Source organism: Meriones unguiculatus, chromosome 19, assembly GCF_030254825.1.
Source record: "Meriones unguiculatus strain TT.TT164.6M chromosome 19, Bangor_MerUng_6.1, whole genome shotgun sequence".
In the NCBI taxonomy this organism is placed as follows: domain Eukaryota; kingdom Metazoa; phylum Chordata; class Mammalia; order Rodentia; family Muridae; genus Meriones; species Meriones unguiculatus.
Window position 1 is genome coordinate 56,413,692 of NC_083366.1, and position 15,896 is coordinate 56,429,587.

The 15,896-nt window shown below is 43.6% G+C and overlaps 1 protein-coding gene across 1 annotated transcript in view; it reads left to right on the plus strand.

Moving 5' to 3' along the window:
* Sycp2l (synaptonemal complex protein 2 like) overlaps positions 1–15,251 on the plus strand; it is a 52,558-nt gene extending 37,307 nt beyond the window's left edge. Inside the window, exons 23-28 of the mRNA XM_060372526.1 lie at positions 6,711–6,785; positions 7,925–8,034; positions 9,060–9,151; positions 11,804–11,903; positions 11,996–12,054; positions 14,458–15,251. Of these exons, the coding sequence (XP_060228509.1) occupies positions 6,711–6,785; positions 7,925–8,034; positions 9,060–9,151; positions 11,804–11,903; positions 11,996–12,028 (410 nt within the window). The 3' untranslated portion in view covers positions 12,029–12,054; positions 14,458–15,251. The remainder of the gene's footprint in view (positions 1–6,710; positions 6,786–7,924; positions 8,035–9,059; positions 9,152–11,803; positions 11,904–11,995; positions 12,055–14,457) is intronic.
* Positions 15,252–15,896: the final 645 nt, after the last annotated feature.

Here is a 15,896-nt window from a genome sequence, read left to right on the forward strand (position 1 = left end):
GAGTAGTGTAAGAAAACAGGGTGAGCAAGCCACGAGGAACAAACCAAGCAGTATTCCTCCATGGCTCCTTCAGTTATCCCCTCTAGGTCCTTGCCTTGACTCCTTTGAGGATTCAGTGAGATGTGAAAGTGAAAGCCTAATTAAATCCCCCCTTCCTCTCCAAGCTGTTCTTGGTAATGGTGCTATACTATAGCAACAGGAACACTAAGGCGGCTAGGAAACAGATTCCAGCACCACATTAAAGGCATTGTGCAACGTAATCAAGTAGGATTTATCCCCAGAATGTAAGGATGGTCCAACGTATGAAAATTGATAAGTGACATTCACAACAACAAAACGAAGAATGAAATCCTTAGTTTCAGTAGATTCAGAAGAATCCTAGAGGAGGTTGATATCCTTTCATGGTTAAAACAGACTCTTCAAAAATTAGATATAAATATAGAATATGCCCTCGCTATTAAAGACTATGCATTAGAAGCTTAGATTTCATATCCTTTAGAGGGGTAAAAGGTGAAAAGGTTTTGTCAAGATCTGGAAGTTGGCAAGCTGTTTACCATTCAACTCAGGACAGTTCTAGAAGCTCTTGCAGAGCAATCAGCAAGACAGAAATAAAAGGAACCATCGAAGATATCATTTGATATAAAGAGAAATCCCAAAGTGTTGCCCAAGACTATCAGAATTCCCCTGCAGGGGAGTATTTCAGATGGAGGTGGATCACGGATGCTGGTTGTGTCAGATTCTGACCAACAGACTTTTTGAAGGAATAAATCATCAAAGTCAGGAGAAAAAAAATGTAAATATGTTGAGACAAAGGAAAGTAGAAACAAATGTACGAAAACTTGTGAAATACAGCACAGGTAGCATTAAGAGGGAAGTCTAGGGGCCGGAGAAATGACTCAGCAGTTAGGAACAGGCTTCCGGTTCTTGTGGAGGTTCCTTCCCAGCATCCACATGATGGTTCCCAAACATCCTTAACTTCAGTTTCAGGTATTCTGGTGCCCTCTTCTGGCCTCTGTGGGAATCTGGCATGCACATACACGCAGGCAAAACATACACTAAATAAAAATATTTATTATCGTCACAGATTTATTCAATAGATGTGAGGGATTCATAAGACATTTTCATGCTTATAAAATTTTTCCTTTCATTTTGTTTTTTTAACTTAATGTTTTTATTGATTATCTGGAAATTTCACATAATGCACCTCAATCCCATTCATTTTCCAGTCCTCCCAGGGCGACCTCCAAACCTTTATGACCTTCCCCAAAAACAAAAGAAAAAGGATAAATTTCCACGCCCTACTTGTGTTGTCCATATACTCAGTGGAGCATGGTCAAACTTGCAGTGGCCAGCCCCTTAAAGATGACCTATTCCTTCCCTACCTTACCCCTGCCAGAAGCCACCAACTGTATAGAGCTACACTCTAGCTCTGACCAGTTTTTAAGCGTTCTTTTCAAAGGATTCCTGTCTAGACTGTTTCTTAATAAAAAATATATATTTTTTTAAAAAGATGAAGGCATACAGCAATTAGTGCCTCTTTTTAAAATAAATGTTTTAAATAGCCTAGCATTGCATCTCAGTCGAGGATGTAAAAAACTAAACTCAAAATGGGCAGAGAGATAATCAGAGTAGTAAGAGCAAAAATAAAATAAAATAAAATAAAAAGTAAAATAAGTCAGTGATAGTTGTCTTTTAAAAAGAAAAAAAGAATTAGTTATCAACAAATCAACTAACCAACAAAAGGCTCACACAATTGGTGATGATGAGAACATTTTATCCAGTACCACAGAAATACAGACTCTTACAGGTAATTATATGAAAACTATATGAACAAACTAGAGGCTTAAAACTGATGTGTGAGGCCAAAGAATAACCTAGCACACAATGAAATTAGATCAATAATAAACCATAAAAAAAAAAAAAGGCCCTGGAACTGGATAGCTACTGAATTTTAACCAAGTTTTTAAAGAAAAATATGAAAGTCTTTATAATTCCTTGTGTGTGTGTGCGCACACCAGCCAGCCAGAGGTTGCTATCAGGTGTCTTAATTCCTCCTTACCTTAATTTGTGTGTGCACGTGCAGGTCACAGGATAGCCATTTGGTGTCAGTCCTTGCCTTCTCACTGTTCTGAGGCGGGGTTTATTAACCGCTGTAGAGACTGCGCTAGCTGGCGCATCAATTTCTGGAGAGTCTTCTGCCTGTATCTGCCTCCTTTTTCTCCCACGGACAACAGGAACTCTTATACACCGCTGGCACCCAGGCAGAGCAGCGCAGCTATTACAGAGACCAATTCTGAGGGTCTTTACAAACCAGCATAGTCTTAGCATATGGTGCAATCTGCCCCACTTCTGCAAATGTAACCAAAGGAAATGAATTCAGGACGCCAACAAGGCAAACCTTCAGAGTGAGGTTTGTTAGGCCGCACAGTAGCTAAAATACGGAGCCAGCCCACGTACCCCTGCAAAGAAAGAAGCACACATAGCAAAAAATGTAGCACATCTATGACATGTATTATCAAAGCCACAGAGGAGTGGTGTCTTGCTGTTTCCATCAAAATGGAGAAACCTGGATTTGTATGAAGTAAACACAGAGCAGCACCGCGTCTAGATTTGTAGGAGCTAAATCCTTCTTGACTAGGTTACTAGCTGGGGAGGGGATGTGGAGGTAGAAAGGGTTGATAAGGTATGGCTGATTTTAATCACTGCATATTATTTTGATTTATAGAAATATCGTACTCCATTAATATGTACAGTTCATGTTAATTAAAAAAAAAATCTATCACGTCCTCTATGCTAGCCGAGAGTTACCTGAAACAAGATGCAAGAAAATGATCCATTTACAATGGAATAAATAACAACAGGGATAAATTAAGAAAGTGAAAGCTTTGTATACTGAAGAAAAAGATGCTAGCAAAACTATTTGAAGAAGTTATGAATACACGGAGGACTCTCATTCCCTGGACTGGAAGAACTGATGTTTTAATTTGGGAGGAATATCATACCACCCAAAATTTACATGCAGTCTTTATCAGGATTCTAAACATGTTCTTCACCAAAATAGAAAAAGAAACTCTAAGCATTGTATGAAGCCACAGAAGATCTCAGATTGCCATATCAGTCTTGGGAAAGAACAACTCAGATTTGTATGTCAAAACTCCCTCATTTCAATTTATACTACAGTGCTCTAGAAAGTTAAGTTGGTATAAAAAGATAAGACCACTTGGATCAAATACAAACACCACACATATGGTCAACTAATCTTTGCCAAGGATGCTAAACTAAATGACAGGAAAAAGAAAAGTGTTTAATGAGTGTTCAGAGGAAAAGTGCATATTCACATGCAAAAGAATTGAGACTGTTGCTTTATACCACGAACAAAACTTAAAATAGATTAAATATAGCATCAGAAACTATTGCAGCATGAATCACAGTAGCCAAGTTACAGAACTAACCAAGGTGTCCATCAACAGAGGAATGGATAAAAAAAAATGTGGTAGGGTCAGCAGAGAAGATCACTGAATACACATCCACAGATTCTGGGTTCAATACCTAGCACCCACATCATGTCTCTTTTTTCCTGAGACAGGGTTTCTCTGTGTAGCCTTGGCTGTCCTGGACTCGCTTTGTAAGGCCAGACTGGCCTTGAGCTCACAGAGATCTGCCTGCCTCTGCCTCTCCGAGTGCCGAGATTGCAGGTGTGTGCCACCACACCTGGCTATGGCTCACAACTTCTACAGTTATGGTTCCATGGGATCTGATGCCCTCTTCTGGTGTGCAGACATACATGCAGACAAGACATAAATATTAAAAAAGAAAATGTACATAAGCAAAGGGAATTGTTTCATCATGAAGAAGAATGGCACCATGTCAATTTTGGAAAATGGATGCAATTAGAACTAATCAGGTTAAACTAAGTTTGTGACAAATATATCACATGATATTTTTATTAGTTTTTACTTTATGTGTCTGAGTGTTTCACCTGTGTGTATGTTTGGGGGAGAGTCCTGTCTTGGCCTTTCATATTGCTTGTGTTTTTGTCATGTGACCTGGCCATGTTCCAATGGTTTACACCTGACTAGCCCTTGCTTAGTGGAAGTTTTTGCTCTTTTCCAATATTGGTTGACTTCAGATCAGGTCTGAAGGGTCCATCCTTCAGGGATTTGGTTTTGGCTCTTGACAGGAGAGACTGGGTTGATTCCAATTCACTGGTAACCAAAAAGCAAATGAATGTGACCCCTAGTGGGGTCTGAGGATAAAAAGATGGTATGGGGCCTCCGGGGTGACTTCCTGATAGGGTGTGTGGGTGGCTCTTCCTGGTGAGCCTGGGTGACATGCCTGGCTGTTGTAAAGGTGGGTGCTGTTTAATGCTTGGCCTGGGAGTGTAGGGGTGGTGTGGGTAGGCATCTGAGGGACTCACCTGGTGGCCTTGCCCCTGTGCAAGTCCGAATGGTCCTGTGTGGGGGTCCGGGGAACGTGCCCAGATAGCTTGCACTGCCGTGAGACCCCGACAGGCTTGAGCAGAGAGGAGAGGTGGTCTGGCAAACTCAGTCAGCTGGTCTACACTCTTGTACCATTCTCGATGGGCCTGGGCAGGGTCACGCGGTGCTGACCACCATGTTTTCTTTAGTTGATTCCATTTCTGGTGGACACATAGGTTCATTCTGTGACTTGGTCATTTTCGGCGGTACCTGAAATGGATGGCCCAGGTGTCTCTGTAGCGTGCAGACTTCGATTCCTTTGGATGCGGTCCCAGGAATGGTATGGCTGTGGTGTGTGATGGTTCTGTTCTGAGTGTTTTGAGCAGCCGTTATACCGTTATACCGATTTCCGCAGTGGCTGCACTCATCGACATTCCCACCAGCCGTGTCTATGATGGCAGCACTCCGCCTTGTAACCTATGTTGTTTGCCTGGCTGCTGAGCTGAGCCAGAGCTTCAGCGTGTTTTTTAGGTGCATTTCTCCGATGACTTCAGCTGTCACATGTTTTCCCATATGTTTATTGACCGTTTATGCTTAACTTTTCTGAAAAACCATCTGCTCAGTCCACTTGATATTGATTGGATATTTGTATGTATTTTGGAGTTCTTTATTTTTTTTTTCTAAGTATTTGTTCCCTGTTGGATATATAGCTCAAAAAAGACATTTCCTCATTTTGTAGGCTGTCTCTTCATTCTGTTAATTGTCTCCTTTGCTATGCAAAGGCTTTTAAATTTTATGTGCTCTCATTTATTAATTCTTACTCTGATTTTGTGGGTAATTGGTGTTCTTTACAGGAAGTTCTCGCCAATATCTGTATCTTGAAGCGTGCCTTCCCTGTGTTTTTCTCAAGTAGTTTTAAAGGTTCGATCTGATAGTGACATCTTTCATACACTTCAAGTTGACTTTTATAGAGGGTGAGAATTAAGGCTCTAGTTTCACCTTCCTTTATATGTGTGCCCATTCCTCCCAACACCATTTGTTCAAGAGGTACCAGAAAGTGATTGCAGATTCAATGCAGTCCTAATCACACTTTCAACGACACTCTCCATAGTAATGGGGTGGGAGAGAACCCTAAAATTCCTAACAATGTACAAAACACCTTAATCACAGAAGCAATCCCAAGTAGAAGGAGCAAGCCTAAGGTGTCATGGTACCTGGCTCCAAATGACTCCACACAGTAACAACAGCAAAACAACATACTACAGACACAAAAACCAAAGGCCAAAGGAAGGGAATAGAAGGTTCGCAAATAAACCTACAGCCACAGCCAGCTGGAAATGTTTTTGCTGTCCACTGCCCAGGCTCTATTCAGAACAGTGCGTTTTGTGAATCTGTCTGTACGTTGTGAAGAAGAGAATTCATAAATGTGTCTGAGCTCATGAAAGGGATGTCTGTGGCCAAGTCGTCTTTCAGACATCACTAGGTATCAGCGCTTTAATGCTTAGGTATGCTCAGTCCATATGCCAATAGTAAGGAATTAGTAACGAGGAGATGAGCTTTACCTGTGTTGCATCGAAGTTAAATAGTCACTGGCAAGAAGAGGTCTGTGGTCAGTGAAAGTGCATAAAATAAATGACCGCAGGGGCACCCGTCCCCCAGATGGGACAGCTACAACAAAGCTCCTACATCTAAGACTAAGATAATCACAGAAGTGGAGGCGGAAGTGTTTTTAAGAGCCTGAGGACTGAGATTTAACACTGTGAGACAGTGTCTTCTGGACAGGGCAGAGGCATTGCTTCCATGATTTTTCAACAACATGGCTGCCTGCACAAGTCCTGCAGAGACCACATTGACACACCAGCATAGATGCAGGAAAACCGTATAAAGCCCACCCTAGAAAAAGGGCTACTGGCAGTCAGTGGCTACTGAGGGAGGGAGAAACACTTTGGTGTTTTTTTTTTTCCTTCTTCCCAATCCCAAGGAGTCAGCACCAAAGGTACGAAAAGAAATGCAGTACTAACTGGACTTAGTAAAGTCTGTGTGTGTGTGTGTGTGTGTGTGTGTGTCTGTATGTTTGTCTGTCTGTAGAGGTTATGAGTGTAAGAAGGGGCAGGTTGGGGGGAATACAAAAAGAGCTGGTTGGAGAGATGGATGTAGAAAGACCTACATCAGCATACAGTGGTGCAGAAACAGTGAACGCACAAGAAATCTTCAAAGAAAAGAGGACAAGATACATTTGAAAGGCAAGAAATATGCACACAGGAGTCTCATCACAGGGCTGTTTATGTTTAGAGACACCAGATGAGAGTGTTGTTGCCCCAAAGCACTCAAGATTAGAAGATGCTCCAGGAGCCTCTGCTGTGACAGGTGACTTCAGGCGCTTAGCCAACAGCCAAAGAGGGGTGTGTGTGTGATTGAGGTGTCTGTTCCTAATGTGTCACTGTGAGTCATAAGCTAGAGCTACGTCCTAGGATCACCAGGGCTGCAGCAGCCCATGTGCTAAGCATTTTGTTCTTTCCAAGACGAACAATTTTTTTACACCTAAGTGTGGGTAAAAGCAAGCACCTCCCACTTCTGTGGCACTTTGCTTCCTGCTCTGCAGCTCTTCTTTAAGATTCTAAAATTAGAGGCTTCCGCTTAAGCTGATAGTTATTACACTTGTGTGCATATATAATTTATAATCAAAGAGAGTCCTCTCGCGTGTCTATTTGAGCTTTGCTAGCTTTCTGGACAAATAGTACTATGTATTTTGAAATGAAGGGCTCCAAAATCACAAATTGGAAAGTCTAGAGGCACAAGACATCACGGTTTGAGACAGCCTGGGTTCTATTCATGGAGCTGCTGCTGGTGTGAGCTTACAGGAGTCAGATGGTGTCGATGATGCCTGTGAATCCTAGAAGCATCTGCTCTTGATTTTTGTAAGGAATGAATGAATTGGTGAATGCAAATCCTTTAGAACAGAGACCTTATATACCTAGGTAAGTCTGGCACCTAGAAATCCTATGTTGGGCCATCCAACATAGCAAGTGTGAAGGTTAGAAGACAACTTTCCGGTGTTAGCTCTTTCCTTATGTTACATAGGGCCCAAGGATTCAACTCATCAGGCATGGTGACAAGCACCCTTACCCACTGAGCCATTTCACTGTCTCCCGGGTTGTGTGTTCTGTACAATTTCCGTGACACCCAGGCTGCCTCCTTAGACCCTGTATCAATTGATCAATTTAAGATGCTGAAAAGGTTTGGATGAAGTGAACACTTGAAAAGAGGGTGGGGTTTGGTGGGAGGTAGCGGGCGTTTCCTGTCTCGCTGAATGTGAGCTAGTGTGGTCATAGTGAGGGTCAGCCGTGTTGCAGAATCAGATCCAGATAGCTAGTTGGGGGTGGTTTATAATTATAAACAGTGGTTTATAACTGTGATTCTGACAAACTGTTCCATCCCCTGGCCAGCAGAGAGACCAAGCGGGAGCATTTTAAAGTTACCTTTAGTATTTTGTTTTTGTTTATTAGAAATTTCTACTTTATCTCAAGAAGACGTACCAGAAAGTGCGAACAGTTCTGCTTTAAAATCGGCTTTTGAAAATTTCACCAGAGATCTGAAAAGAAAATTTGAGGTACCAGTGCACTGAAGCAGGAAATGGGGAATGAGCCAGACCCACTGCACGCCGTCACCTATATGTGGGAGATGTACAAAAGCTAAACCAGAAGGCAGAGCAGAGGGTGGTTATGGGAGGCCAGGGAGAGGTGGGGAATGGCCAGGTACTGGCCAGAGGGCACAAATGGACTGAGCGGTCCATACAGTTCCCATGTTTTAATTTGTCAACTTTATCTCTCAACAAATTTGGGCAAAAAGACAAAAGAAAGAAAACTCGGCTCATTCTGACTTTACCACATTTCTTTCATTTCTTCAGTAGTCCGATACCCTTCATGCATGAAGGTCTCATGAGCATGAGGCAGGTGCATTCATCTTGGCTGTGGTCATTGGCTTTATTGCCATTCTGATGGCAATATTATAGTGATAAGACTACTCTCTGCCCATGCTTTAGGCTTGGTTTCATTGGTGGCGTTCTCAGAAGGCAGTGGTTTGGCCATAGTGACAGACAAAGAGAAGGAAGGATCCGAGTGCAGGAGAGTGGACTCTAAGACACAGGGAAGGGGATGTGGAGGGCATCTCTTTAATAACAGCAGATCTTTGAGACACTGGCCATGCAAGCCTCCCCAGCCTTGTCCGTGATGTGGACATCACGGCAATTTCAGGATCCTCGGACTTAGTCTTATTTGAAATTCCCTAATGACTTCTGTATCAGCACATTCAAGAAAAATATCGTACCCAGCCAACATCTCTCTAACTCAGGAGACCTCCAGAGTCCGCTTTCTGCAATAAGCCAGCGAATGATGGACATGTATCCATACTGCTCAATTCATTGTATCAGTAGCATGAATATAGGTTTTTATAGTTCCTCTTGTTCTAACCCTGAGGCAATGTCTGTAGTGTACACAGGATGATGATGCTTCACTGACCCCTCAGCAGGACTTTGAGCATCACTCTGTGCTGGTGGTATCTTTGGAATAAGTAAACACTCAACTTAGGGATCATGTTTACCCCAAATCTGAACATTGTGCTTTTTTTTGTTAATGGCTTTAGCTCAAGCACAAAAAGATTCCACGTCCTTCAGAAGAGGCAAAGGAAGTGCCAGGTTGCCTAACAAGAATTTGGGACGAGATACACATGTCCAGGTAAATATGTGATTGAAAAGCAAAGTCATGGGGGTGAAACAACATTTATCTTCATTATGTGTGTATATGTGGTGGGGGAGCTGAGGAGATAGCGTCAAGGGTGTGGGGCTTCCTGCAACTCTCAACCTTTCTGGTGTCTTGTTCTCCATCTACAAGACCAAAGCTGGAACTCAGACTTCTCCTCCAGCCTCTTCATGATCAATCCTAAAAAAGGCTTCTTTGGAAAGGACAGTCCACTTGCAAAGCAGGGCAAGCCAGGAGAGCTGTGCTAAAACAGACTAGGTCAAGTGAGGTGTAACCATACCACTGTCAGCCAGCCTTTCGAAGGCATTTGTTTTTAGTTAAAATATTATTACACCACTGCCCCCTTTCCTTTCAGTCCTTGAGGCCCTCCCAAATGCTCTCCTTCCAACTCCTTCCATGTCACTCCTCTCTTAAACTGATAGCCTGTCTCCCTCCTTCCCTCCTTCCCTCCTTCCCTCCTTCCCTCCTTCATACACGCACACACTTAAACAATACACACATTAAACACTAGAGAACCTTGAAAACATTGTTCTAAGAGAAAAAAGCCAGGCTCTTAGAGGGCAAATATTCCACTTAAATGAGATGCTTACTGAAGTGAGCAGGAATCTGTAGAGACAGAAAAATACTCTAGAGGCTGTGGGAGAGGAATGCTCATTATTTAATAGGCACAGATCTTCCACTTCTTGTGACGGGAAAACTTTGCAAATGTGTAATGAGAGGCTGCAGAGCACCAGGAATCTGCCCTTCGCTTTGAACTGCCCTCTTAGCCGGACGTGGTGACATACACCTTTAATCTCGGCACTCAGGGAGGCAGAGGCAGGCAGATTGCTGTGAGTTCGAAGCCTGCCTGGCTTACAAATCAAGTCCAGGAGAGCCAAGGCTACACAGAGAGAGCCTGCCTTGAGAAAGCTAACAACAAATGAGTTGCCCTCCTAAATATGGTTAGAGGGGAAAATCTTATGTCATACTCTGATAAGAAGATACAGAACACACAACACACCAACGTCTCTCCATTTCAGAGAAGCAAAGAAGGAAGGGGAAGTGAGAGATGAATTTCTGTGGAATTAGCATCAGTTCAGAGCAACTGTTGTGGATGTGGTTTTTGAATGAGATCTTTGACACAAAGATTTGAGTGGCATCAGGGAGAGGAATGCAGAGCTGATTCCATTGGAGAGAATGGCTTGAAATGGATGGGGGGGCATATTTTCTTAGCCAAAACAGAAAGGTTCTTGGGCTTAAAATGCATTGTTTTGGGGCTGGAGAGATGGCTCAGTGGCTAAGAGCACTGTCTGTTCTAGAGGTCCTGAGTTCAATTCCCAGCAACCACTGGTGCGACCATCTGTACTAGGCTCTGTTGCTCTCTTCTGGCATAGGGGTGTACATGCAGATGGAGAAACCATGTACATTAAATAAAGTACATTTTTTTTAAAAAAAATGCACCGTTTGAATAATAAGTCATAATCTTTTTTTTTCAAGTTCTTACGCATATGCTATGGCCAGACAAAGCCATGGAGGGCTGTGGATTTGTGGTGTCCCTGCTGCATTTGAAGGGCCTTACCCCCAGCCACGTATCCGCTCAGCCAACACACACTGAACATGTGTCTTAAGTCCCGTGTGAATGATGACAGCTGCTTATCCCAGGCCCAGTGTGTGAGAGCGATGCAGGCCAGCTTTCAGGCTCTCACATGGTGGTCCAGGCCTGGGATTCCGGCACATCAGAGGCTGAGGCAGCTGCCATGATTTTGGGCCAGCCTGGGGTACGTGATGAGTTTTAGATCAGGCTGAGATTGTAGACCAAGACCCTGTGGCATTAGAACTGGGTATGTACTTGTGTGTGCGTATACGCACATATTTTGGCCCATGGTTTTGGAGGATCTAGTCTGTGACTAATTGGCCCCACTGCTCTGGGCTCTGTGGTCGAAGAAGGTGTCATGGCAAGAATAGGTAGTAGAGAGAACTTCTCAGCGGACAGGAAAGAAAAAGAAACGAGTCCCAGATCTCACAGACCCCTTTGGGACATGCTCATTCGTGATCTGAGATCCCCCAATAGGCCCTGACTCCCATCACTTTCCAATAATACCATGCTGGGACAAAGATTCTAACATTCTATATCCAAAGGAGCAGAAAGCTACAGTTGTTGTTCTTTATATGGAACACTGAGCCTAAAGGAAAAGAGAGACAGTATAGCAACATTTGTGTGACACAGAATGACAGCAGACACAGGATTGGTGACTGTTGGAAAAATCTGGAACTAAAACACAGAGGTAGGAAAAGCGTATGTGAACCTACCCGACCACAGCTCTCATAGCAGCGATAGGACAGACAGAGGAGAGAAAGCAGAGGAAGAAGGGAGGGGGAGGTACACTCAGTCTCCTTTCCTGGAGCCATCTCTCCTGTGTGGTGAAGCTAGTGATGACATAGAGGTTTCCTGTGGGCTGCTGCCAGGGGCTAGATGAGGGGTCACAGAGTTTCTGGGACTGGGGAATCGCTGAACATGAAAGGGTGGGAAGAGAAGGAAGGTACCACCATGCTCGTAAGGCAAGGCTGTCCAGTGAACAAGTTCTCTTGGGGACTGTTCTGTCACAGCCAATTGGTCTCACTGAAGTCTGATGCTTTCATGTTTGGCAGACTGAACATGCTGGAGAGGTTTCACAGCTCTGTTCTTCAGCATCTGAGCAACTTGGAGAAGGATCTCCAGACTGTCAAATGCCTTGAGAAGGATGTTCTGGCAAGTTCATGGTTTGTGCAGTCTCTGGGACAAAAGAGGGCCTTTTCTAGGAAAGTATGGAGTGTTTAGTCAAAACCTCTGCTCCATTTCAGGAGTTTTGGGAGAAACAGTCGGCTGACTTCTAATCATTCTGTGATCAGCAAGAACTGAGGTACCTTAAAAAAAACCATACTTTTGAGAAGTATCTTTTGTTGTTGTTTTGCTGTTTGTTTGTTTGAGAAAGGGTTTCTATACGGAGCCCTGCCTGTCATGGAACTCACTGTGCAATCCAAGCTAGCCTCAAACTCACAGAGATCCTTTACCTCTGCCTCTTATGTGTTGGGATTGAAAGTATGTGCCATCACATCTGGCTCATTATGACATTTCTTCTTCTCTCTCCTCCTCCTCCTCTTCCTTCTCCTCCTTTTTTTTTTTTTTCTTCTTCTGTGTAGAGTTGGCTGTCCAGAACTTGCTTTGTAGACCAGGCTGACCTCAAACTCAAAGAGATCTGCCTGCCTCTGCCTCCCAGAGTGCTGGGATCACAGGTGTACCACCTCTCAGTAAAAAAAGGATGAGGGGTTGTTCACAGGCACACAGACACCTGATCAGTGGTGCTGCCCTTCCCTCTCCCCTTCCTGTACCTGCCTTTGAATCCTGTAGCTGCTAGGAAATACCAATTCACGGTGGTGAGATGATAATGGAAAAAGCAAGCAATGTGTTAATGTCATTTCCATTATTACCAATGTTTTGACCTCATGGGATCTCTGGCTCTTTATGGGCTCCCAAGCCCACACTCTGAGAGCAGCTGATAGAAAGCAACTCTGCTTTAAGCTTCAGAGAAGTCTTCGGAAACACAGAAGACTAATTTGTTTCAATTAGCCTCACACCCAGTTTAGGCAGCCGTCTCTTCAGGACAGTAATCACTGTTTACATCTATCCCCCTTTGATTCAGGCCCTTGGTCAGTTTAGAAAGTCTCAGGGAATAGCTCTCGCTTCCAAATGCACTTCCTGAAGCTTTTGCTTTTGTTCTCTCTTCTCTCTCGGGCATAAGAAAACTGCTCCTGGCTTGCAATGGCAGTTAACGATGCTGCTTTTAGTTCACCCCAAGTGCTGATTGGGCTCCCTGGTCTAGGCTGAGTGCACAGTGTTTATTATCCCTGTTAGAGGCCAGCTAGCTCAGTCACAATCACACAGGTGTCTGGTGGTCGCCTTCTGGTCAGGTGTTCGTCTCAATGACAGCATTATCTCTTTTCCTAGGGATGTACCAAGGACACCCTCAAACTACATTGTTTTGGTCTCTAGCATTCAGCTTCAAGGAGTTAAGGATTCCAAGCTTAGAGTGGTGGCTGTAAAATGCCTCCTCCGTGTAGGCCAGTGGTATCAACAAAGACTGTTCTAAAATAGACTTGAGTGGAAATATAAGCGAAGCTTTTATATCGAGGACCTGGGTTGCCACAGACCCTCTTCAGGAATTGTCATGAGGCAATCTACAGAGTAACTGTGTTTCATACAGAGATACATGATGCCTGATATGTGAGTGTAGTAAGTGATGGAGCAATCTCTTCCAGGCTTAACTCAGTCTTTATAAGCGAAGCCAAAACCTAGCTTTATGATTGCACCCTCCGGTAGGTAAAGACACTGGCATTGTTCAGCTCTTGTGAACTGAGGTGGGGGAAGGAAGCACTGAAAAACCTGATGCTTTATGCTACCTTTCTGCTCTGAGATTCCTCCAACCCCACGAGTAGGCCCTTGGGCCAGTCATTCAGTCTTTATAATCGAGTGCTGGCGCCTGTCTATCAAACTATGTGCCAAACATGGAGAAACAGTGGCTGCTTAGCATGCAGACAACATTCCTACCATATCAAAAATGAAGTTCCGAGCAGGCAGATGGCTCAGGGGGTAAAGGCACTTGCCACTAAAACTCGAGTTTAATACCTGGAACCCACACGGTGGGAGGAGAGAATCCTGAAAATTGTTCTCCAACCTCTGTGAACAAGCACACTCATGCGCACACATATGTGTGCACACACATACACGCAGAGCCATAAGATTTAAAACAGGAGTCTAGAGAGAGGGCTCAATAGCTATGAGCTCTGGCTGCTCTTCCAGAGGACCCAGGTTTAATCCCCGGCACCCACACGGAGGCTCACAACCATCATACCATACCTCCGTTTTCCAGATTTGATTCCCTCTTCTGGACCCCTTGGGCACTGCACACAGTTTGTGTGCAGACACACATGCAGCAAAGCACCCATACTTAAAAATGTCTATGTACTGAAGCTGTCTGCGAAATAACTCCGTGCTGGGATTCGGTAGTTACAGCGTAGGAAGCATATTCATTTACAGCTTAACTTGCTGAATACTTGGTTTCCATTCTCTCTGCCTTCTTCCTAATGGTTTAGTACAGAAAGAACCAAAGGGCTGTGTTTAAGATTGGGAGCTGCCAGTAGACCAGAGCCGCAGACATGGCTCAGAAAAAGGAGTTTCGGTGTTGTTGGCTGTGAGTTCCCGGGGCCCAAGATGTGTGGTAGTTGTGCCTTGACTAATCACTATTCTTCATTTCTTTTTCCACCAGGTAGAACAGCCTGAGGTGGGAGATGGAGATGGAGTTTGTGGTGCCTTGGCCCAAGAGCTGTTCTTCAGAGCTACGCTTAGCAGCAAACAACCCTTAGTAGCTGCTAATTTAGGGTGGGATAGGGTGGGATAGGGTGGGATCTCAGCTTTTTTCATCATCTCCATTTGTTCACAGAAACTAACCTTCATATTCAATCTTGGCCCAGTAGCAGGAGAATCCACGATGTTCAGAAATTTCAAGTGGTTTACTTTTCACATGATTTTAAAAGTAAGCTTTATTTTAAATTGAGAATAGTTTTGTGGAAACCAGAACTTCAGCAGCTGCACAGAGATTATTTCATAAGCCCCCTGAAGGGAAAGGAAATCTAAAAATGGAAAGGATGAAGAAAGTTGGACATGAAATTATTTGGGAGAAAACGCATTTGCTCTTCAGATAGTCCCATTTCTCCATCCCTCTACCCCAAACCACATGCTCAGCCAAGGAGAAATGGTCTAACCTGAGATCACTGCTAAGTCTCCCGTGAAGTTTGTCTGCAGAGGGCTGTGTGTACATTGGAGCATTTGAATTCATTTTAGAGAAATTAAAGCCCATATACGTTAAGCGCACTCACAAAGTTAGTTTATGATTGGATCAGTGGAGACTATGTATTGAGCAGTATGTTCTCATTTTAACCTAGTGAATTGTGTTATAGGTAGCATATTAATTGCAGTTTTTTTTCTAATTCAAATGTATGTAATCCTAATTGAATTGTTGTTTTTTTCCCTGTATAACTTTTAATAAAGTGTGCTTTAGTACATTTCGCCATAAGTTTTTGCTTATCAGAGCACACACACACACACGCACACGCATGCACACAAAGAGAAAAATCTATCATAGGGAATCAGTTAATGAGGTTAACTGATCTCACTCTGTTTAGATATGCCCAGTTTGAGGCTCATCACGTCTGACGGCACAGTGTTGTGTAGGTTTTGCTGTTACCGCTGATGGATGCCTAAAGAACGCATGCGGCTCCCTGTAACGAGGGAACACACATTTGAGCACTGTTCTTTAGAAGAGCCTTGGCCTTAGCTTATACGGAAGAAGCTAGACTGTATAATAAGAAATAAGATGTACCTGTCGACACTAAGAGCTTATCTAGGGAGGACCAATGGGCATCCGGGTGAGTCCTTGCGGGGCCACACATCATCAGATATAACAGCCAAAGTTACAAGGGAAGTGTTTTTACTGCAGGATCGGGAATGGCTTCCGGGGGTGGGGGTAGATACTGTTTGAAATAGATCCTTCAGGGTAAGGATGGTTTTCTTTTTTTTTCTTCAAACTTTTTTTTAAGATTTCTTTATTATTTTGTATGCAATGTTCTGTCTGAATGTGCACCTACCTGCACACCAGATGAGGGCACCAGATCTTATTATAGATGGCTGTGAGCCACCATGCAGTTG